Source organism: Rana temporaria, chromosome 5 (assembly GCF_905171775.1).
Source record: "Rana temporaria chromosome 5, aRanTem1.1, whole genome shotgun sequence".
Classification (NCBI taxonomy): Eukaryota; Metazoa; Chordata; class Amphibia; order Anura; family Ranidae; genus Rana; species Rana temporaria.
Window position 1 is genome coordinate 13,642,697 of NC_053493.1, and position 23,208 is coordinate 13,665,904.

The window sequence follows — 23,208 nt, forward strand, 5'->3', positions numbered from 1 at the left end:
TGCTAGGAAGAGGATCCGATCGCCTCCGCCGCTGCCGACAGCTACAGTAAGCGGCGGAGGGCACCAGAGCACGGCTCCTCTCCCGCCGCCGATAAAAGTGATCTTGTGGCGAATCCGCCGCAGAGACCACTTTTATCTGAAAGAGAACCGCCGGCTCTTGTAGAGGATACCGGGATTATGGTAGCTGGGGTCTTGAATTTGCATGGGACGTATCATTTTCCTATTTCAAATTAAGTCTTATACACAGTCTTTAGCAGCCTGGGTAAGGTTCGCCCCGTCTACCTATATACTGTTGATATTCATCAATTTGATTGTCTTTATATTTTGCATATTGTTTCATTATGCCAACTCCATTGATTTGGTTGTTTTTTCTTGTTGTTTAAAAGAATTAACATGAGGCTTCATTCATGTCTTTTCTGTTATCCTTAGTATGTTACGCATGACACCAGGACCTCCTGAAGAAGCTCCAAAAAAGCGAAACATGTTGAGTGTCAGTGTCTGTCACATACCTGCTACTGGAACTGTTAATTCTTGATATGGGTGGATTATTTTCCTCATGTTTTTTTAACTTTGTAATAAATTATCTACATTTTATCCATTTTTGTATTTGTGTCTTTACACTATCTCTACCTGAACACCTAAAAAGTCCCGGGGTTTGTTACCCCTCTTCCCCTACTTATTCATCTCATTAATTTTTGGGATGTGGTCAGGGCCGGACTTACCATTGGGCTTGGCTGGGCTCAAGCCCATGGGCCCTGCCCAATGGGGGCCCCCGGGGTCAATCACGGCAACCCCCCGTTCGCAGCAATCGCGGCAACCCCCTCTCGCAATTTCGCAGCAATCGCGGAAATCCCCTCCCGCAATATTGCGGAAATCCCCCATTCGCAGCAATCACGTCAACCCCCTCCCGCAATTTCACGGCAATCGCAGCAACCCCCTCCCGCAATTTTGGCACCCCCGCTCAACAACTCCGGCGGATGGATGTACCCCCCCACCCAACAACTTAACAACTTCTATGCCTTAGGGGGGCCCCTTCACTGCAGCTGTGTAAGAGGCCCCAAAATTACTGCCCCCCCCCCCGCTCAACAACCAACTTGAACGAGATAGGTCAGCGGATCCAGCCACCCCCCCTCAACAACTATGATCGGTCGGAGGTAACAACCCACCCACCCCCACTTCTCTGCTCCAGGGGCCCCCTTCGATTATTAAGCCCAGGGGCCCCCACCACCCTAAGTCCTGCCCTGGATGTGGTGTTACTATATCTGATTTCTTTGCCTTACCCTAGAAACAAATTGAGATAATGGAGCCTGGAGATCATTCAGAATTCATTGGTAGGTGCATTTGACCTTTAGACAAGACTTCCTCTGATCTGTATTTGACCTGCTGCAAGCACGTTTTGCATTAAAGCGGATGTGCCACTAAACAAATATATTAAAAGCCAGCAGCTACAAATACTGCAGCTGCTGACTTTTAATATAAGGACACTTACCTGTCCTGGAGTCCAGCGGTGATCGCAGCAGATGACGAGCCGATCGCTCGTCACCCTGCTGCTCCCCCCTCCATCCACGGTGAGGGAACCAGGAAGTGAAGCGCTCCGGCTTCACTGCCCGGTTCCCTACGGCGCATGCGCGAGTCGCGCTGCGCCAGCCGATTGGCTCCCGCTGTGTGCTGGGAGCCGAGTGTTCCCAGCATACAACGGGGGACGGACGGGAAGCGAAGAAAAAACCCGTCTTTTGCCCGTATCGTAGGGCCGGAAGTGGGTGCAGATACCTGTCTGTAGACAGGTATCTGCACCCCCCTCCCCCCTGAAAGGTGTCAAATGTGACACCGGAGGGGGGGAGGGTGCCGATCAGCGGGACTCCACTTTAGAGTGGAGATCCGCTTTAACATTCTATTGGAATGAGAAACCCCTTTGAAAACAAACAAGAGCTTTTTTCGACACAGGACCTTCGATTTTTAAAAATGATGTCAAAGTGTAATTTGTCCTCAAAATTTCACCTTTTAACACCACGAGCAAAAGAATAAGGATCTGAGCTATTTGTTCTCAGAATCTTGCTAACCACTTAAAGCGGGGGTTCACCCTATAAACCCAAAAAAAAAAAATAATAATTTTCTTCTACCATAAAATCAGGCATTGTAGCGCGAGCTACAGTATGCCTGTCCCGATTTTTTTATCCCCGTACTCACCGTGTACTCGTACATCGAAGATACCGACTCCCCTCGGGGAATGGGCGTGCCTATGGAGACGGAGGATGATTGACGGCCGGCTCTGGCGCGTCACGCTTCTCCGGAAATAGCCGAAATAGGCTTGGCTCTTCACGGCGCCTGCGCATAGCCTGTGCGCAGGCGCCGTGAAGAGCCGAGACCTACTCCGGCTGTCTTCGGGGAGAGTGACGTGCCAGGGCCGGCCGTCAATCATCCTCCCTCTCCATAGGCACGCCCATTCCCCGCGGGAGCCGAAATCTATAATGTACGATTACAAGGTGAGTCCGGGGGTAAAAAAATCGGGACAGGCATACTGTAGCTCGCGCTACAATGCCTGTCTCGATGGTAAAATCGTGTCACTGAGAGTGAACCACCGCTTTAAGCTGTTGCTACGGAAAAAAAAATCACCAACCTTTGACGTTGATCTTGAAGTTGATCTTCTGTCCGGCGGCCTCACAGGTATATTCTCCGGCATCTTTCTTCTCCACCTGTTCCACCACCAGACGGCGTGATTTACCCTCAGACTCCACCTTCAGTTTCTTGCTGGAGGTGATCAGTTTTCCGTCCTTGTACCACTTCACCTCCGTCTTCTCCTGGGAGACCTCGCAGCTCAGGGTGGTCTTCTCTGACACCACAGCCTGGACCTCTTTCTGCACCTTGTCCAAGTTGGTGAAGGCCGGCTCTGGTTCTAATAGGGAAGTAATATATCTCTTATTTTATTATTTTGTATTTGTTGTACATATGGCTCAGTCAATACCTTGTAAAAGCCAAATCCAGAGAATTCCTTACGTGTCAATTATACCTGAAAACGTTGACTGATGACACTGATTTGTCTTGGAAAATCCAATTGTAGGATTTTCTTGCATTTTTCTTGCATTTTCTGCTTTCATATATTTATATATTCCCCACCATTAGTAAATCAGCTTTAAAGCAAGTCCTCACTAAACTCTTTGGCCCAGATTCACGTACGACTTACGCCGACGTATCTTCTGATACGCCGCGTAAGTTCTAGGTTGCGCTGTCGTATCTATGCGCCTTATTCTTGAAACAAGATACGCCTGAATTTTGGCTTGATCCGACCGATGTAAGTCTCCTACGCCGTCGTATCTTGGGTGCATATTTACACTGGCCGCTAGGGGCGCTTTCATTGATTTACGCATCGAATATGCGTAAATATGATTCACGAACCTACTTGCGCCCGTCGCAGTAAGCTATGCCATTTACGTAAGGCGTACGTCCGGCGTAAAGTTATCCCACCTAAAGCAGGGGTAAGTCATGTTAGGGTATGGACGTCGGAACAGCCGTCGTATTTTACGTTGTTTACGTAAGTCGTACGTGAATGGGGCTGGGCGTAGGTTACGTTCACGCCGTACGCATTGAGCCGTCGTATCTTAGGGAGTATATGCGACGTGATTCTGAGCATGCGCCGTTCGTTCGGCTATTCATTTACATGGGGTCACTGTTAATTTTAATACAACACGCCCACTACCTTCCGAATTTGAGTTAGGCGGGCTTACGCCGGCCCATTTACGCTACGCCGCTGTAACTTAGGGAGCAAGTGCTTTGTGAATACTGGTCTTGCCTCTCTATGTTACGTCAGTATAGCGCATATGAGATGCGCTACGCCTGCTCAAAGATACGCCGCTGTACGTGAATCTGGCCCTTTAGCTTTAGGCACGGTAGAGCAATTCATCCTCAATATTCATAACACAAGTACTTTTACTTTCATTTTAATCAGCTCAGCCCCGGTAGCAACTCAGCTCCCTTTGCTGCCCCTCCGTATAGTGATTTAGCAACTTAGCTCACCCTACCCCCCCTTCCTGAAGGGACTCAGGCGTCAGCTCCCCCTGTTCCCCCTTAAAATTACTCAGTATATCAGCTTCCCCTGCCATTCCCATTCCAACAGTAACTTAGCAGCTCCACACCCCTGCTCCCTCTGACAGCAGTGAAGCATTACCTCTAGTGCACCCAACTCCCATCCCACCCACTCCCTCTTTCCACAGTGACTCAGCAGCTCAGCTCACTCTGCTCGCTTTTCCAGCAGTAAAGCATCAGCTTAAAGCACCATGCCCTGCCCCCTGCCTACCCCCTTCCACCACATCGACTCAGCAGCTCAACTCCCCCTGCTCCCCCTTTCAGCAGTGAAGCATCAGCTCAGTGCACCCTACTCCCCCCCCCCCAAATGACTTGATATCTCCGCTCATCCTCCCGCTTTCCCTCGCTGGCAGTGGCTTGGCAGCTTAGCTAGTCCTAATGCCCATCCCAGCAATGACTTAGCAGCTCAGCTCACTCGGCTCCCATCTCCCAGCATTAGCTCAGCAGCTCAGCTCACCCTGTTCTTTCCAGCACTGACTCCAGCAGGTGGGCGCCAGACACTTTTTTGAATGCAAAGAGAGAGAGTAAAGGGCCAGGATACCCTTAGGCAGATGCAAAGATAATTAGCAGACTCCGAGACTTCTATAGGTAGACAGTTATACAGGTGAAGGCTTCCAGCCAGACACCACTTCTGTATAAGTATCTCCTATGGCAACAATCTTGTAACTGTTACTAATGGTAAAAATATTCAACTATCTGCAACACGAACAGTTCTCTTTACCCCACACTCACTCACTGTGGGTCTTCACTCAACGAGCTCCCAGTCTCTCTCACTAGACTTTAGATCCACTGAGCTCTTCGACTGATAGCACTCGGTATGTTCCTCAACCGCCACCCCCCGTTTCCCTGCTGGATCCCTGGTTTGGCACTCACAGATACTCTTCAAGCGTCACTCCTGCTGACACGTTGGGTCCCTGGCTTTGCACTCGACAAGCGTCACCTTTGCTGTCCCACTGGGTCCCTGACTTGACACTTGCTGAAGTTTTTCCACTTTATAGGTTCTCCCAGCAGGCCAAGGGACCCAAGGAAATCCCTGCCCATTCATTCCTAATCTGTCCTTGCAATGCCCTTGTCTTATCTAATGTCACCAGATACCCGGCCATCTAGCGACAGAAGAGAGAAGTGCAGCAGTTCCAGAATTAGGGTCGAAATCAATTGACCTCCTATCAGTTGGCTAAGGCAACTACCGCTTGGCAATAAATGTAATAGCAACTCTGCCTAAACATCAGGGTGCTCTACTCAAATCATCTCACCACTGGACAATGAAGTCACTCTCCACACTCACCACATCTCATACTCATAATGGTGTGGGGGGGTTATTTTCTTGACACACTTTGGGCCCTTAGTACCAATTGAGCATTGTTCAAATGCCACGGCCTACCTAAGTATTGTTGATGTCCATGTCCATCCCTTTATGACTACAGTGTCCCCATATTCTGATAGCTCCTTCCAGCAGGATAATGCACCATGTCACAAAGCCCCAATCATCTCACCACTGGACAATGAGGTCCCTGTACTCCAATAGCCTCCACACTCACCACATCTCGTCCAATAGAGACCCTTTGTGATGTGGTAGAACGGGAGATTGGAATCATGGATGTGCAGCCGACAAATCTGCAGCAACTGTGTGATGTTATCATGTCACTATGGAGGAAAATCTCTGAGGAATGTTTCCAACACCTTGTTGTATCTCTGCCACCAAGAATGAAGGCAAAAGGGGGTCCAACCCGGGACTAGCAAGGTGTACCCAATAAAGGGTGTCCAACCCGGTACTAGCAAGGTGTTTCTAATAAAGGGGGTCCAACCCGATACTAGCAAGTGGAACCTAATAAAGGGGGTCCAACCCGGTGCTAGCAAGGTGTTCATTATAAAGGGGGTCCAACCTGGTAATAACAAGGTGTTCCTAATAAAGGGGGGCCAACCCGGTACTAGCAAGATGTTCCTAAAAAAGAGGGTCCGACCCAGTACTAGCAAGGTGTACCTAATAAAGGGGGTCCAACCCGGTACTAGCAAGGTGTTCCTAATAAAGGGGGTCCAACCCGGTACTAGCAAGGTGTTCCAAATAAAGGGGGTCCAACCCAGTACTAGCAAAGGGGACCTAATAAAGGGGGTCCAACCCGGTACTAGCAAAGGGGACCTAATAAAGGGGGTCCAACCCGGTACTAGCAAGGTGTGCCTAATAAAGGGGGTCCAAACCGGTACTAGCAAGGTGTATCTAATAAAGGGGGTCCAACCGGTACTAGCAAGGTGTTCCTAATAAAGGGGGTCCAACCCGTTACTAGCAAGGGGGACCTAATAAAGGGGTCCAACCCGGTACTAGCAAGGGGGACCTAATAAAGGAGGGTCCAACCGGTACTAGCAAGGTGTTCCTAATAATGGGGGTCCAACCCGGTACTAGGAGGGGGACCTAATAAAGGGGTTCAACCCGGTACTAGCAAGGGGTATCTAATAAAGGGGGTCCAACCTGGTACTAGCGAGGTGTTCCTTGGTATGCAACCTTAAAACAATTGAAATAAAGCTTTTGGGCATCCAATTTTTTTAAAATATTTTCCATAAATTTACTCCTTCCGGGGTACGGAGAAAATCGATGAGATTCAGAGCTGTACCCGGGTAAATAGACGCTGTGACGCCTCGCTGTCTATGAAGATGTAAACTAGTAATTGAAGTGTCAAATGAAAGTGGCTGCTAATCCTGGCTGACTTTTACAGATGGCTCACATTACAGGTGGATTACTAATAAGGAATGTCCCTACCACTGCGGATGTGTGATACAGAATACTGCTGATCCAGACACAGCCATTAACAGCAACAGTACAGCTAGAAAGAAAGGTGACTTATAGTAAAAATGAATGCCAGTGTACTTAAAGTGAACCTGTCACAACCAAAGTGAGAATATGATGATGAAAGTCCGAAATTACCTTAAGTGAGAACCTCATTTGGGAATAACTTTCAGCCCCAACCTCCCAAACTTACTGATTTGCACATAAGCACTAAAGTATAATGCATTATAACAATCATGTTACAATTTTATAATGAATAAAGCTTGCAACCAGACTTTGCATACTTCATTCATACAGGAACTGCTTTAACAGCTTGATGACCGCCCCACCTATAGGTATTGCAGGGCAGTGGCTCCTAGAGGCCGAATCAGGGACGTGATTCTGCACTTCCGGGTCTTCGGCGCGCACACGCGAGTCTCCGGCCTCTGGCTCCCGCTGTGATTGGACACAGCGAGAGCCAATCAGCGTGGGTTCCCCTGGGCAGGACTGCGGTCTGTGACAAGGGAAGGTAGAGATCCTGTATTTCTGGAAGGGGAGTATTGTGAAGACCCCAGCTTACAACAGGATCCGTTCCTTCTCGCACTGCAGCAGGGATGGACTGGCCATTGGGACTACAGGGAGTTTGCTCAGTGGGCCGGCTTCAGTGACAGCGGCCTGGGAGTTTCTCACTTCTGCCTAATCTTGTCCCATGAGGGGGGGGGGGGCACCAAACTGATTCTTTGCCCCCGGGAGAAATAATGTCTAGCTTCCCCACTGGTACTGCCTATAAGAGTACCAGTACCAGCCGTTCTACTCTAATTAAGTAAAACGGCTAATGGCTAGTGAAGGGGTAGAGGTGGCTTGGGTGGCCGGAGTTGTCCGGCCGCTGTGGGAGGGACCTGTCAAAGTGGGCCAGTCTGGATAAAGTCCAGGGCCAAATTTTTGTCCCAGTCCAGCCCTGCACTGCAGTAGTCGGCTCCAGGACAGGTGAAAGCTGGAAGGCTGGGCACTGGGACCAGATTTGGAGGAGGAACTTCCTCCTCCTCCTCTTCTGAATGCCAGGGCCTAGGGGAGGGGCAAGCACTTGATTGGTTGCTTGGACATGGGCGGTCCCAGCAACCAAACCCTAGGGTTAAGAACAGCAGGTGGCAGTGGATGCTGTCAGCCAATGTACATTCAGTGGCTGCTACACAGCCTGTGTGGCACGGCTGTGGCAGCAGGGACGATGACTGGGTATTAGGGCAGGACACTCTGGGGCGAGGTTTGGACCCAGCAACAACTGGCCATGGCTGCACCCTAGGCAGCAGTGTGCCCTAGGTGGCTGTCTAGTTCGCCTAGTGGTAGCACCAACCCTGGAAGGAACTCATATGGAAAGTATGATGCATTTATCCAGGGACAACTAGTTTTATCCACCTTCTTGCAACTTCCTTTAAAAACAGGAGAAAAAAGCCTCATTAATCTCACCTTTGACGTTGAGTTTGAAGTTGATCTTCTGTCCGGCGGCCTCACAGGTATATTCTCCGGCATCTTTCTTCTCCACCTGTTCCACCACCAGACGCCGAGATTTACCCTCAGACTCCACCTTCAATTTCTTGCTGGAGGTGATCAATTTGCCGTCCTTGTACCACTTCACCTCCGTCTTCTCCTGGGAGACCTCACAGCTTAGGGTGGTCTTCTCTGACAGTTTGACATGGACATCCTTCTGCACCTTATCCAGATTGGTGAAGGCCGGTTCTGGCTCTAGAAAACAATATTCATATTTTCTTTTAATTTATATTTTTCACATCCTATTCCATGCAGAGAAACCTGAAACATAGGACCCTCAGTTTTAGTCTTGGTCTTGCATTTTTTTTCAGAGTGAAGCCCTGTACACACGGGCCAGAATCTCGTCAGACGAGATTCTTGGCAAGAATCTCTTGCCGCCTAAGTGTACAAATGCTCCTTTCAAAAGAACCGTGGTTGCAATCTATGCATTAAGGGGAAAAAACATCTGATGCTGACACCCCCCCCCCCCCCGAGCCCCCGTTATACCTACCTAACCCATCGAAAGTCCCGCACGCGGTCCCGAGATCCTCTTTGCCGCTCAGCCTGGCCGCTGATTGGCTAGAGCGGATGGATTGACAGCAGCGCAGCCAGTGACGTGGCGTGCCGAGGGGCGGGGTCAAGTGATACAGTGAGCGGCTATGGCTGCTCGCTGTATCACGGGAGCGCGCCCGCAATTACTCACCACCATGCGAGCTCACTCGCATGACTGTGGTCAGGACTTGCGGGGAGGACCAGAGACAGCCGCCAAGGGACCCCAGAAGACGTGGATCGGGGCCACATTTTTTTCCTTTACTAACCCTTTAAAGCAAAAATTTTAATTGATCTTACCTTTGACGTTGATCTTAAAGTTGATCTTCTGTCCAGCGGCCTCACAGGTATATTCTCCGGCGTCTTTCTTCTCCACCTGTTCCACCACCAGGCGGCAAGTTTTACCTTCAGTCTCTATCTTTAGTTTCTTGCTGGAGGTGATCAGTTTCCCTTCTTTGTACCACTTCACCTCCGTCTTCTCTTGGGACACCTCACAGCTCAGGGTGGTCTTCTCTGACACCACAGCCTGGACCACTTTTTGCACCTTGTCCAGATTGGAGAATGCTGCCTCCGGTTCTGGGAAAAAAATGAATTTCTTGTTTTCTAAACATTGCTTTTGGTTTCTGAACACATTTATAACAGTTGTATCGCCTTCTATTATTCTTCATGATACAGCGACAAACCCTTTTTTGAGGGTCGCAGATTGCAACTATACTACAGGATCTTCCTTATATGAAATTGTAAACAACAATTGATGGCATTTGAATTAAATCAAACTTAAGGTCACTAATGTGTTCCTTCAAATATCAATCAAATATTTTCTAATTTGTCCACAGTAATACCTGAAACCGGTAGCTACTTCTTTCAGCTGAGGGTGAAAATCAGGCTACAGTCAGACTGAATGCTCTGCATGCCAACAGATGGGAGGAGGAGGTACTTATAGAAGGTGAAAAATAGTGAATTTCAGCGCCAAAACAGAAAAACCAATTAACCAAATTATATAAAGCTGCCGCCCCCCTGAAGACGTTCAATACAACAAAACGTACGTCGGAGACGGTTACCCGGTCACGTGACGTGCCCCCCGACTCGTGGAGCTGACAGCTGGGAACGCGAGGCTGTGCTACAGCGGTAGCAGAGATCCCGGATGACCCAAACACTCGTACCGCAATTAGGCGGTAACACGTCTGCAGCCCCAGTGCCGGGTAGGCACCAATACAGTAAGAGGCCATTTGGCTTTTCCTTTGTTTTAAATAGTTTTTATTAAAGCAGTATCACGCTATTGGCTTCTCCATTGTTTTTTTTACATATCTTTGTTTGGAACTCCTGGTGATGAGGTTAACATCAATCTTTCCTGTCGACATGTGTGCAGGCACAATCCTGCATAAGCTCTTTTGACTAACTTTTTAATTAAAGTAGTCCATTCAATCTGGTAAGCGCATCCATTTTTCATCAGCACATCTTTGGGTGTTAAAGAAGATTCGAGTGTGGTGGTGGCATTTCACTTTGATATAAGCAAGATACAGCAAAATAAGAAGATTTATTATCATCTATTTGTTACACTTCACTTATTATACTATTGGGACTTGATGTCATTGAGTTGCTCATGACACAGAGACACTATACAATTGGAATATATTTGTATTATTTATTTTAGAAATTCTAGTTTATATTATGATCACTTATATTAATGATTTATTGATTTATCACTGTGTGGTCTAGCGCCCTCTACTTTCTATTTTCACTTATAGAAGGCGGTCTTATAGGAGGGAGCTAGGTCAAGGTGGACATCAAAATTGTGAACAAACAGCAAACCAAATGCAAAACATAGGCCTGGAGTCTGTCAAACGTTATTGAAAATTAATCTTTAGACAACTTGGGGGAGATTTACTTAAACTGGAGCACTCAGGATCTGATGCAGCTGTGCATGGTAGCCACAGGGCCGTCTTAATAGCATCATGGGCCCCTGGGCAAAGTAATGCTCTGGGGCCCCTACAATGATGACAGTGCAGGTAAACAGACATAAAGTAGGTAGAAGGCAGACTGCCTCCCCTGTGTATCTATCACTCTCAGTGCCATCATGGGGCCCCCAATTTCAGGGCAGTGTGGGCTCAAGGACCAGCTGCTTTGGGGAAAGTGCAGGGGCCCCTCATGCAGCTGGGGCCCCTGGGCAGTGCCCAGGTGTGCCCTCTCATTAAGACAGCCCTGGGTAGCCAATCAGCTTCTAAGTTCAGCTTGTTCAATTAAGCTTTGATAATAAAACCTGTAACCTGATTGGTTACTAAGCACAGCTGCACCAGATTTTGCACACTTCATAGTTAACATTTTTTATTGTTGTTTGCATATATAAATTACAAAAAGTAGTGCATCAACGTGCATAAATTTAACATAATACATACACAAGCAAGCCTTTTACCCCTCGCCCTCCCCCTACCCCTGAGTCGTTGTAGTTGAGTGAGAAAGCCTCTTAAATTCCAAATTTTCTTCCCTTGTGTCCACCCTCACCACCCCTCCGCCCCTCGCCCTCCCTTCCACCCTCCCATCACACCATGGACCAGTTTTTTAAATTAATTTGATTTGCTTCATTGGATTAATCCTCCCCATAAAGGGATGTCTAATAGCTGATTAAAGTATATATTGAATTTGAATTGAATTTGAAAGACGCCATCTTCTTATACTGTATAGAACAACCCGTTATGTCTAGCCAAGGTTTCCACATCCTCACAAATTTTCTATAATTGCCCTGTCGGGTAAGTGTCACTCTCTCGCTCCAGATCATTGTATTGATGGTTTCAACCCACGATTGGACAGTGGGTGAAGTCTGGGCCTGCCACCTCCACGCAATTAACTTCCTTGCCTGGAAGAGGCATCTCAGCACCACCTCAAGGGTTCCAGCAGGCACTCTATCCTCATCAATACTGCCTAATAGGCATGTCTTAGACTCAGCTTCCAAATTCGTTTTAAAAGTTTTATTTATTATATCTATCACCTCCTCCCAGTATCTGAAGAGCTTAGGGCATTTCCACATCATGTGGATAAGGTTGCCTGTCGCTCTGCACCTTGGACATTCGTCAGTACTTCTCCACCCAAGATTGAACATTCTCCTGGGGGTCTCCTGCCCTAAGTCTCTCTCCCATCCTATCCTGCTCTTGATGGGGCCTGCCCTGCTTATTGTTTTAGCTCCTATTTTGGAATACAGTTCGGAGATCAGGCCCTTAGTTGTTTTTGAAGAGGTTATTTTCAGGAGAGTAGGAGCCGAGGACCATACAATGGGTTGTGACCCAAACTGGGCTTGGATGCCATGCCGGATCTGGAGGTATCGATAAAATGTTTTGTTTGCTATATTGAATTCCTGTCGCAGGTCTGCAAATGATTTCATATGTTCTCCCTCATATAATTGATTTAAGCGGTTTATCCCTTGTCTCTCCCATTCCTTGCATCTTTTGCACACTTCAGTTTTAGTAAAAGCAACGCAGACCCCTGACGGTCCCATTGATTTGCCCCAGGTTCTCTTCCAGTTCAGGTGCACAGCCAGCCAGGCACACAACATAGCTCCCAACCGTCCCTGATTTCGAGGGACTGTCCCTGATTTGGAGCAATGTCCCTCTTTCCCCCTCATTTGTCCCTCATTTTGGTCTGATCTATATAGTTGTATATAAAATACACTTTTTATCTATCAAAAAGTGTTTCCCAGTGCTAAACCTTTCATCTAATTTCTAAATTGCTGCATTTGTAAATTTTAAAAACCAATATAAAGGAATAGTAGTGGTAAAAAAAAGTCCTTGTAGATTTAAATAACCTTGATTTGGGGTTAATTCTCCTTTAAGGGGGTGTGGCAGGGGGTGTGTCCTATGCCTACATATGTTTGTTAGTAGGTGTCCCTCATTCCCATCCCAAAATGTTGGGAGGTAGGACACAACCACTTGAGCATTCTCACCACTCAATGACCAGACCAGGACAGTCTTGTTATGCTTTAATGCTTGATGAACTTAGTTGAGGTACAGGGGGGCTTTGGGATACTCCAAATTGAGTGAAGTAATTAGCGGACACTCCCTATTCTGTCTTCTTTATTTAGGAAAACATCCCTCCTGGCAGAGGCAGAAGGCACAAGCAATCCTGGGGCTCCCAGTAGGACAAATCACACTAAAGGGGTTAAAACAGGTTACTAGGATTGTACTTCCAGGCCTCTCCCCAGATACTTGGATACCTCCTATCCAATATCGGCCAGACACTTCTCCTGTGAATCTCCAGGCCAAATCCCCCTTGATTTGCCTCCAACTGCTCTCAGAAAATAGGTTCCCCAGCTTCCACTGAGCAGGGACCTTGGTAATTCCAGACAATAGGCTCTCACTGAGTTGGGACCTTACTGATCTCCTGACAGTAGGCCCCCCAGCTCCCACTGATCTCGGACCTTGATGAACTCCTGCCAACTGCAGCTATTTTGCCCCAAAAGGGCAGCAGCCCTTCAGGCAGGCATCTTCTCTGCTGCTCCAGGCCTTAAACTATTTATGGTCTTCTCAGCCACCTACTGGCCACTGCCCCTCAGGGATTGGCTGAGGCCACATACATATTCAGGCTCAGGGCTTGCCTCTTCCAGCCTACTACATTCTAAAAGACAGGGAGAAATAGTTGAGCATGCAGCCAGTGAAAACAAGAACAACCAAAGATAATCACATACTGCTCCAATGTTTACAAAGGAACTATAAAAAGACTACATTTACCTGAGCCTCTCTAGTCACCTATTCTACCGTGTTTCCCCGAAAATAAGACCTATCCCAAAAATAAGACCTAGCAGGATTTTCGGGGAGGGCTGCAATATAAGCCCTACCCCGAAAATAAGCCCTAGTAAAATGTGTTAAAAAATGTTTTAATCCACCTTGGAGGTCTTTTCCTCTCCTCCTGGCTGACACCCGCCCCACCCTCTACAGTGCACGGAGCTGGGCAACGCCAGTGAGACAGCGGCTCCCCCCCTCCACTTTCTTCCCGCCCGATGCCCGCAGCCCCTCCCTCCTTAGCGCACAGATGCCAGTGGGACACCGTCTCCCCCATTCTCCGCTCTCCTCGCGCCCGACGCCCGCGGCCCCCCTCCCAGTGCATGGAGCGGGCCAATGCCAGTAAGACAGCGGCTCCCCCTCTGCTCTCCTCCCGCAGCCCCTCCCTCCTCGGTGCACTGAGCGGACAGATGCCAGCGGGACACCGGCTCCCCCCTCCTCCCACCCAACGCCCACAGCATCCCCTTCCAGTGCACGGAGCGGGCCAACACCAGCGGGGATCCCGGAGCAGAGAAGAGCCCAAGGAGACCATGCGACCGCCAGGTCAGCTGAAAGAAAGGTACGGGTAATGCCCACAAATAAATCACAAAGGGAGACACACTGCACCCCACATTCCTAAAAATGTAATTGCATATGGTAATTCTATGAGGATGGATTTAAGGATGCTTTTTAGGTTCTGGCCTGACAGGGAGGGGGAGGGGGGGATAAGACAGGGGACCCACTAGATAAATGACACAGCAGAAGCACTATTAGGTAGATTCAGAAAGAGTTAGGCCGGCTTATCAGTAGATAAGCCGGCCTAACTCTGAATCTACGCCGGAGTTTGTTTAAGCGTATGCTCAAACAGAGATACGCTTAAACAAAGCTAAGATAGGACGGCTTGCGCTGTTCTATCTTAGCTTGCAATTTTTCATCTGGCCGCTAGATGGCGCTTCCATAGCGGCCGGCGTAGAATATGTAAATGAGCGTGTACGCCGATTCCCGAACGTACGCGTGCCCGCCGCAGTCGAAGTACGTCGTTTCCGTAAGGCCTTAGGCGGCCTAAAGTTATTCCACCTATGAGGTGGAATAACAATGTTAAAGTATGGCCGCCTTTCCCGCCGCGAGGTTCGAATTTTTTAAGTCGTTTGCGCAAGTCGTCTGCGAATCGGGAGTTACGTCGTTTACGTACACGTCAAAATCAATAGGCCCGTACGGCGTACTTAGCCACAATGCGCACTGGGAAATGTAGGCGCCCGGCGCATGCGCAGTAGATTAAAACTTCAAAAAACGTGAGGTCAAGCCTCATTTTCATACAACACGCCCCCCTCCAAGTAATTTGAATTAGGCGCCCTTACGCCCTCTCGTTTTAGGCTATGCCGCCGTAGATTAGCAGGTAAGTTGATTGAAAATCACTACTAGCCTAGCTAATTTACGGCGGCGTAGCCTAAAAACACTAGGCTACGCCGCCCTAAAATTACACCACTCTACCTGAATCTACCTATATGCAATCTATTATGATTTAAAGGAAAATTATTTTTTTTTTTAGGGTTACAACCACATTAAGATCATTGTACATATCGTAAAAAAATAAGACATCCCCCGAAAATAAGCCCTAGTGTGTTTTAGGTTGCCAAATTTAATATAAGACCCGGGCTTATTTTCGGGGAAACACGGTATATACATCCCCCCAATTATTTTTTTGTTTGGAAAGAGTAGGAAACAATTAGAACAGCCTGTTTTTTGTTTTTTTGTTGTTGTTTTTTTGTCCTCTCTTGGGAAGTCTTTTCTCAATTTCTATTCTGGAGACTCTTTATAAAGTAGGGGAAATCCATTTTTGAACAGCTGTTACGAGAACACAAGTCCTCGTTGTAAGCTTGCCAATCCTGTTCCCTAGACAACTATAAAATCTGGATTTGCAGTCACTTTGTATTTCCCCAACAGGGACACAAACAGCAATAAAAACCTAGTGTAATAGGTCAAAGAGAGCACCAAATTAAAAAGTCCCTTGGAGTCCAATATAATTTCCAGTTCAACTGGTTGCAAAAAGGAGGGAAAAGGAGAGCCAATGCATTTTAGGCGCCACACATTCTCCCTGGGTGAAATGGCAGAATGTTAAATAGACAAACAAGTATTTCTAAGCAAACAGATCTGCAGGCAGAGGATGTTATAGACAACAGCAGCAGTCCTGGTGTTCACAGTAGAAAGAGTAAGGCACCGTTGTAAACGAAATAACCAATAAATGACTATACTGGTATATAGGATCATAAACTCAATAATAACATGCAATGCCAAGCTGCAGTTTCCAAAGCGAGCAAAGTCCCTTCTTGTATTAGGAGAGGTATGGACTCCAGAGAGAGAGAGAGAGAATTCTGCCCCCCTGTTCAAATAATTAGTAAGATCTCTTCTGGAATATGCAGTTCAGTTTTGGGCCCCAGTTCTCAAAAAGGATATCGGGGAACTGGAGAAAGTGCAGAGAAGGGCAACCAAACTGATAAGAGGCATGGAGGAGCTCAGCTATGAGGAAAGATTAGAGGAACTGAATTTATTCACTCTTCAGAAGAGGAGATTTAGGGGGGATATGATCAACATGTACAAATATATAAGGGGGCCATATAGTGAACTTGGTGTTGAGTTATTCACTTTACGGTCAACACAGAGGGTACGGGGCACTCTTTACGTCTAGGGGAAAAGAGATTTCACCTCCAAATACGGAAAGGTTTCTTCACAGTAAGAGCTGTGAAAATGTGGAATAGCCTCCCTGCAGAGGTGGTTCTGGTCAGATCAGTAGATTGCTTTAAGAAAGGCCTGGATACTTTCCTAAATGTACATAATATAACTGGGTACAGACATTTATAGGTAAAGTTGATCCGGGGGAAAATCTGATTGCCTCTCATTTGCTGTAGCAAATTGGATCATGCGCTGCTGGAGGTTTTTTTTTTTTTTTTGCCTTCCTCTGGATCAAGAATTGGGTATATGGGATTGTACGATATATTTTATTTTATTTATTTATTTGTGGTTGAACTAAATGGACTTGTGTCTTTTTTCAACCTGACTAACTATGTAACTATGTAACTCTGCACTGATATATTTCTACAAACCACTCAAATCATGAAACTCAGGATGTCCTTACCTTTGACGTTGATCTTGAAGTTGATCTTCTGTCCTGTGGCCTCACACGTATATTCTCCGGCATCTTTCTTCTCCACCTGTTCCACCACCAGACGCCGAGATCTACCCTCAGACTCCACCTTCACTGTCTTACTGGAGGTGACCAATTTCCCTTCCTTGTACCACTTCACCTCCGTCTTCTCCTGGGCCACCTCACAGCTCAAGGTGGCCTTCTCTGACACCACAGCTTGGACCTCTTTTTGGACCTTGTCCAGGTTCGAAAATGATGGTTCTGGCTCTGAAAAGGCAATTCAAGTAACGTATTACAATATATATATATATATACGGTACTTTCTACTTCAGTTGCAAAGAATCTAACGGAAATTTTGAGGCTTTTATCTTCTGATGAAGCTCCAAACTATTTTGTGCCATAGACATGCCAACTTTTTACAGAGAAATGTAGGACTTGGCAAAACTTTGAAGAGCATAAAAAGCAGCTTCCAGTCTTCATTCCTTCATTCCTATATTTCGATTCTAAAGCCAACAAACATTGACTGAGGTTTAAGTAGTTAACAACATTTTGAGGTTGTATCAACATATTCTTATTAGGATCTGGAGTTATGGCCCCGCAACCACCAAATCCGAACTTTCAGGTTCAGTGAAGCTGATTGGTGCCTAAGAAGCGTCTCAAAGCAAAGTTAACAATAAGAAAAGCAGCTTTTGCATTCCAGAGATGTCCGTTGTAGTCGTTCCTTTCAGCCACTGGACATCACCAGTTTTCTAGGTTCAATAACAGCCAGCATTGTTCAACCCACTTCTTCTGAGCCCTGGCTGTTATGGACCTCCCCCAGGTTGACATCATCACACCGATCTGGGCTCAGAGTACTACTGCATTCAGTGGCTCTTTTGCATTAATATGAATGCTGTAACATGGAACCACCCACTGCCCCCACGTAAAAAGTAGAAGGACCTAACCAGAGGACCCTTGGGGAAAATGTTATGTATCTAGGTTTCTCACCTAGACATGGGCTCTTGAGGCTGGAGATTTTAAAAACTCTGGGTCTGATAAAGTCTCTATTCCTAGGTCCACATGTTATCTGGTAGCCAGACCTTATTATTCGTTTCAGTTGCCCACAGGCCTTTATATAAGCAATCTGACTAATGCTCAGTGCTCTCTCTCTGTGTCCTCTCTCTGTCTCCCTCTGCTATGGGAGTCTGTTACTGGATGAAAAGGCTGAGTGCTGACAGAACACTAAAAAAAGGTCTAGTTGTTTTGGGAAACACATTAGGGAGTACCCTGTTGATACTGAAACTCGGATGGGGATAAGGGGAGCATGGTATAGCCCAAAACGAATGAATTGAACACTTTGAGGACTCTTCTCTGTACACATTGAGGACTCTTCTCTAGCTTTCTGAGCTATGCAAAAATGTCCCACAGAGTCTCTAATGCTGACAGGTGACTAGGACTTTTCCCAAAGGACCAAAAAAAAAAAACACAATCGCTAACTTCCAGCACCAGGTATAGTGGCGTCAGGAGGGGGGGTTGAGGGGGGCTGGAGTCCTGAGTGGGTCCCCAAAATTCCCCGTGTCTCTGGCATGCACAATTAACAGATTAGCCACGAGCCCTGCTTCCGAGCAGGGACCGATTTGATCCCGAGCGCGGCCGAGTGGCATAGCAGGTCCCGCAATTTGGAGCCTGCAGTGCCCTATGATAGACGTCCCACTGGTCCAATGACAGCGGGACGTGTGACATCCATCATAGGTGCTACAGGCTCCAGAAGGCGGGAATTACAATGCAGCCGCCGAACTCCAGGAATTCAACCTTTGCCTCAGCTGGGACCTCTATGCCTTCTAGATGGAACCTCCAGAAATCCTGCCTCAGGGACAGAGCCCCTGCACAGGGGTCTCCTCCAGCAGCACTGGACCCAGAAACTCTGCACCTCTTGCCCTAGGGCCAAACTAATTATTGGCTCTTCTAGCGCCTTCTGGCCACGCCTCCCCAGGGATTGGCTGCTTAAATATTCAGGCTGCTTACATGGTTCTTCCTCCCACTAGAATTCTAAAATCCTCTAGAATACAGGGGGGAGCAATCAGGGCAACAGCCTGGGAGACACTGAGAAGGTCTGAATAATCAACCCCGGGTGCACTGATTACACAGTGGAGCTAACAAAATGTACTTAACAATATACACTACTTTAGGAGGGTGCTATTTACAAGGCCAACATGCAGGGAACTCAGTACAACCCGGTTATCCTATCCAATGGCCAATCAATTGCCTCTCACCTTTCACCCTGATCTTGAAGTTAATCTTCTGCCCGGCCACTTCACAGCTGTAATCCCCGGCATCTTTCTTCTCCACCTGCTCCACCACCAAGCGACGATATTTGCCCTCAACTTCCAGCCTCTGCTTTTTGCTGGCGGTAATCAGTTTCCCCTCCTTGTACCATTTCGCCTCTGCTTTTCCATCGGACACCTCGCAACAGAGAGTGGCGCACTCGTTTAAGATGGCTGTCACTTCCTTTTGTACTTTTTCTTGGTTGATGAAAGCAGGCTCGAGTTCTGTAAAATACCATTGATAACAGCGTTAGGAATTTCAAGTTTATGGTGCAACCGTGCTTTTATGGAAGATTCTAGATTGGCTTTTCTCAACCTCTTTATCCCAGAGGAACCCTTGAAATAATTTTCAGGTCCCATGGAACCCCTTTTAAGATTAGTCCATCAGGGGTCTTCGAGAAAATGCCCCTTACATTGGCTGGGGTCAGTGGGGAAAATGTCCCTAATGGGCATACCTCTTTTTTCTATTAGAGGGTAAGCTCTAACCATATACTGTATCTCTTTTCTCCTATGAGGCATTAAGCTCTATTGAACAGTGGTGGTCAGATTGTTACCCTTGCAGTCATGCCATGTGGCGTTGCACCCGGAACTAGTGTCGCATTTTAAGCGGTTTTTTGGGCATTTTTTCAAGCGTTTGTATGCGTGTTTCTGAGGCCGCGTACACACGATCAGTCCATCCGATGAGAACGGTCCGAAGGACCATTGTCATCGGTTAACCGATGAAGCTGACTGATGGTCTGATGTGCCTACACACCATAGGTTAAAAAACGATCGTGTCAGAACGCACTGACGTAAAACACAACGACGTGCTGAAAAAAACAAAGTTCAATGCTTCCAAGCATGCGTCGACTTGATTCTGAGCATGCGTGGATTTTTAACCCATGCTTTTGCATACTAACCATCGGTTAGGCGTCCATCGGTTCAATTTTAAAGCAAGTTCTAAATTTTTTGACCGAAGGTTAACTGACCGATGGGGCCCACACACGATCGGTTTGGACCGATGAAAAGGTCCTTCAGTCCGTTTTCATCGGTTTTGAACGATCGTGTGTACGCGGCCTGAGCGTTTAAAAAAAAAATGTAATCGTTTTACAGCGTTTTTAAGCTTTGACGTTTTTTAATTAGCCAATAGAGAAAAATATAATCTGTTTCATCATTTGTTACTATGTTTTTCAGCTTTTTCATCCACTTTTATTTATTATTTATTTATTATTATTATTATTATTGATTTCTGTCATGTATTTACTTTTTTTTTAAGGGGTTAAAGGTTAATGTATTAATTTATTATTATTTATTTATTTACTTATTACTTAACTATTTTGTTAGGTTAGGGGCCCTATTGGGGATAGGGATTAGGGGTTAATATTAAGGTTAGGGTTTCGGATTATATTAGGGTTATTATATTTATTTATTTTTATTATTGTTTATTTTTAGACGTTTTTATTTATTTATGATTATTATTTATATATTTTGTTATGTATTTTTATTTATTTTTTTAATTATTGCATTTGAGCAGAAAATCGTTCAAAAACGCATGACAAAACACATTAAAACATTTAAAAAACACTCAAGGGTTTTCATATATATCTATGGAACAAAAAACACTTTAGAAAAGCACCAATCTGCTAGTTTCGAGTTATAAGAAAGCTCCAAAACTTTTTTGAGCTTCAGGCGTTTGGCTTCAAGCGACTTGTAGTGGAGACTAGAACCAAATTGGTGTCAGTGGCCACTAGAGATGTGAGTATCAGGCCCCGTATACACGTCCGAGAAACTCGACGAGCAAAACACATTGGGGGTTATTTACGAAAGGCAAATCCACTTTGCACTACAAGTGCACTTGGAAGTGCAGTCGCTGTAAATCTGAGGGGTAGATGTGAAATGAGGGGAAGCTCTGCTGATTTTATCCTCCAGTCGTGTGCAAGCTAAAATGCTGTTTTTTTATTTTCCTTGCATGTCCCCCTTGGATCTACAGCGACTGCACTTCCAAGTGCACTTGCAGTGCAACGTGGATTTGCCTTTCGTAAATAACCCCCATTGTTTTGCTCGTCGAGTTCCTTGTGAAGCCGCCGAGGATCTCGGCAAGCCAAGTTTCCTCATTGACTAATGAGGAAATAGAGAACATGTTCTCTATTTGGCCCGACGAGATCCTCGTCGGTTTCCTCGGCCAAAAGTGTACACACGACCGGTTTCCTCGGCAGAATACGGCTCCCATCGAGTTTCTGGCTGAATTCTGCCGAGAAACTCGGTCCTGTGTACGGGGCCTAACACGCATCTCCATGTCATTTCTAATACCTTTGACGCTGATCTTGAAGTTGATCTTCTGTCCGGCGGCCTCACACGTATATTCTCCGGCATCTTTCTTCTCCACCTGTTCCACCACCAGACGCCGAGATCTACCCTCAGTCTCCACCCTCATTTTCTTGCTGGAGGTGATCAGTTTCCCTTCCTTGTACCACTTCACCTCCGTCTTCTCCTGGGATATCTCACAGCTCAGGGTGGCCTTCTCCGACAGTTTGACATGGACCTCCTTCTGCACCTTGTCAAGATTGGTGAAGGATGGTTCTGGTTCTAAAATAGGAAAAAGTTACATCAGGTTGGAAAATTTCTCCATTTCCTTAGTGATCAGAAATAACTGTAAAAAAAAACTCAACATCTGGACCATCATTAGGCCAGTTTATGGCCATCTTAGTTGGGCTTTGTATAACAAGTCAAGATTCCTTTACCTGTAACTTTTAATGTGAACGTGACGGAGTCATTCCCGACACTGCATGAGTACGTCCCTTCATCTTCCTTCCTGACGGAGGTGATGGTGAGCTTGTTTTGCTTTCCATGGACATCTTGGAGGAACTTCTTGGAGTGCCGTATCTCCTTCCCATCTTTGTACCATGCTACCCTGACGTTCTCCTCTGATGTCTCAGAGAGCAGCTCCACTTGCCCCCCAGAATTCACTTTCAGCTCACTGGCTTTCTTTGCATTTGTGAAATGGGGAAGAGCTGATGGACAAATAGAAATGTTAGATTGTATGAGAGGAAATTGTTGTGTGTACATGATCAGAAGACAAGCTGCAAGATACATCCTCACAAACGAAGGTCTCCTATGTTATATTCAGAGCATCTATGCATTTCTGGAAAACTCTGCTCCTTCCTCTAACTCTCCTCTCCTGAAATACTCTGCTCTGCTGGAGGACTCTGCTGCTCCTTCCTCTATCTAACTTTCCTCTCCTAAAATACTCTACATGTCAAGACCTGGATCACCTGCTGGTGGAACAGAAGTGTCTCCCAGCAGCCAGCAGATCCCAGTAATCAGTTCCACCAGATGCTGGCTGCTGGGAGGATATTTAGTCGGTGTTAGATCTCTGGTCCCCGTTCACAGAATTCAGTGTTTTTTGTAAACACAGAACTCTGTCTATGATTGGACACAGTCAATCAGCTGATTTCAACCAGTGACAGCACGGGCCAACAGGAGGCCCCCAAACCAGGGAGCAAGCCGGCGATTTACAGGTACGTTGTTGGGCCTGCCTGTGCTACTCGCCCGCAGTAAATCTACTGTGGGTGGGCAGCAAGTAGTTAAATATATACAGTATATAGTCTGGTCTCAGTTTCTTCATGTAGCTATTCAGATTTCGCCATTCCTGTTGCCGATTCCTCACACTCCACAGCTGGAGGACTCTGCTTCTTCCTCTATCTAACTCTCCTCTCCTGAAATACTTTGCACTGCTGGAAGTCTCTGCTTCTTCCTCTATCCAACTCTCCTCTCCTGAAATACTCTGCATTGCTGGAGGACTCTGCTTCTTCCTCTGTCCAACTCTCCTCTCCTGAAATACTCTGCACTGCTGGAATCCTCTGCTCCTTCCTCTATAACTCTCCTCTCCTGAAATACACTGCACTGCTGGAATCCTCTGCTCCTTCCTCTATCAAACTCTTCTCTCCTGATATACTCTGCACTGCTGGAGGACTCTGCTCCTTCCTCTGTCCAACTCTCCTCTCCTGAAATACTCTGCTCTGCTGGAATCGGATCCTCTGCTCTTTCCTCTATCTAACTCTCCTCTCTTGAAATACTCTGCTATGTTGGAATCCTCTATGCTTTCCTCTAATTAATTAATTTTAT

General features: G+C 46.6%; 1 protein-coding gene across 1 annotated transcript in view; it reads right to left on the reverse strand.

Annotated features, from left to right (window-relative positions):
• Positions 1-23,208, reverse strand: part of OBSCN (obscurin, cytoskeletal calmodulin and titin-interacting RhoGEF) — a 640,872-nt gene that overhangs the window by 528,932 nt on the left and 88,732 nt on the right. The window contains exons 7-13 of the mRNA XM_040354276.1: positions 21,825-22,094; positions 21,394-21,669; positions 19,054-19,329; positions 16,793-17,068; positions 9,212-9,487; positions 8,303-8,578; positions 2,618-2,893 (exon numbers count right to left, since the gene is read on the reverse strand). Of these exons, the coding sequence (XP_040210210.1) occupies positions 2,618-2,893; positions 8,303-8,578; positions 9,212-9,487; positions 16,793-17,068; positions 19,054-19,329; positions 21,394-21,669; positions 21,825-22,094 (1,926 nt within the window). The remainder of the gene's footprint in view (positions 1-2,617; positions 2,894-8,302; positions 8,579-9,211; positions 9,488-16,792; positions 17,069-19,053; positions 19,330-21,393; positions 21,670-21,824; positions 22,095-23,208) is intronic.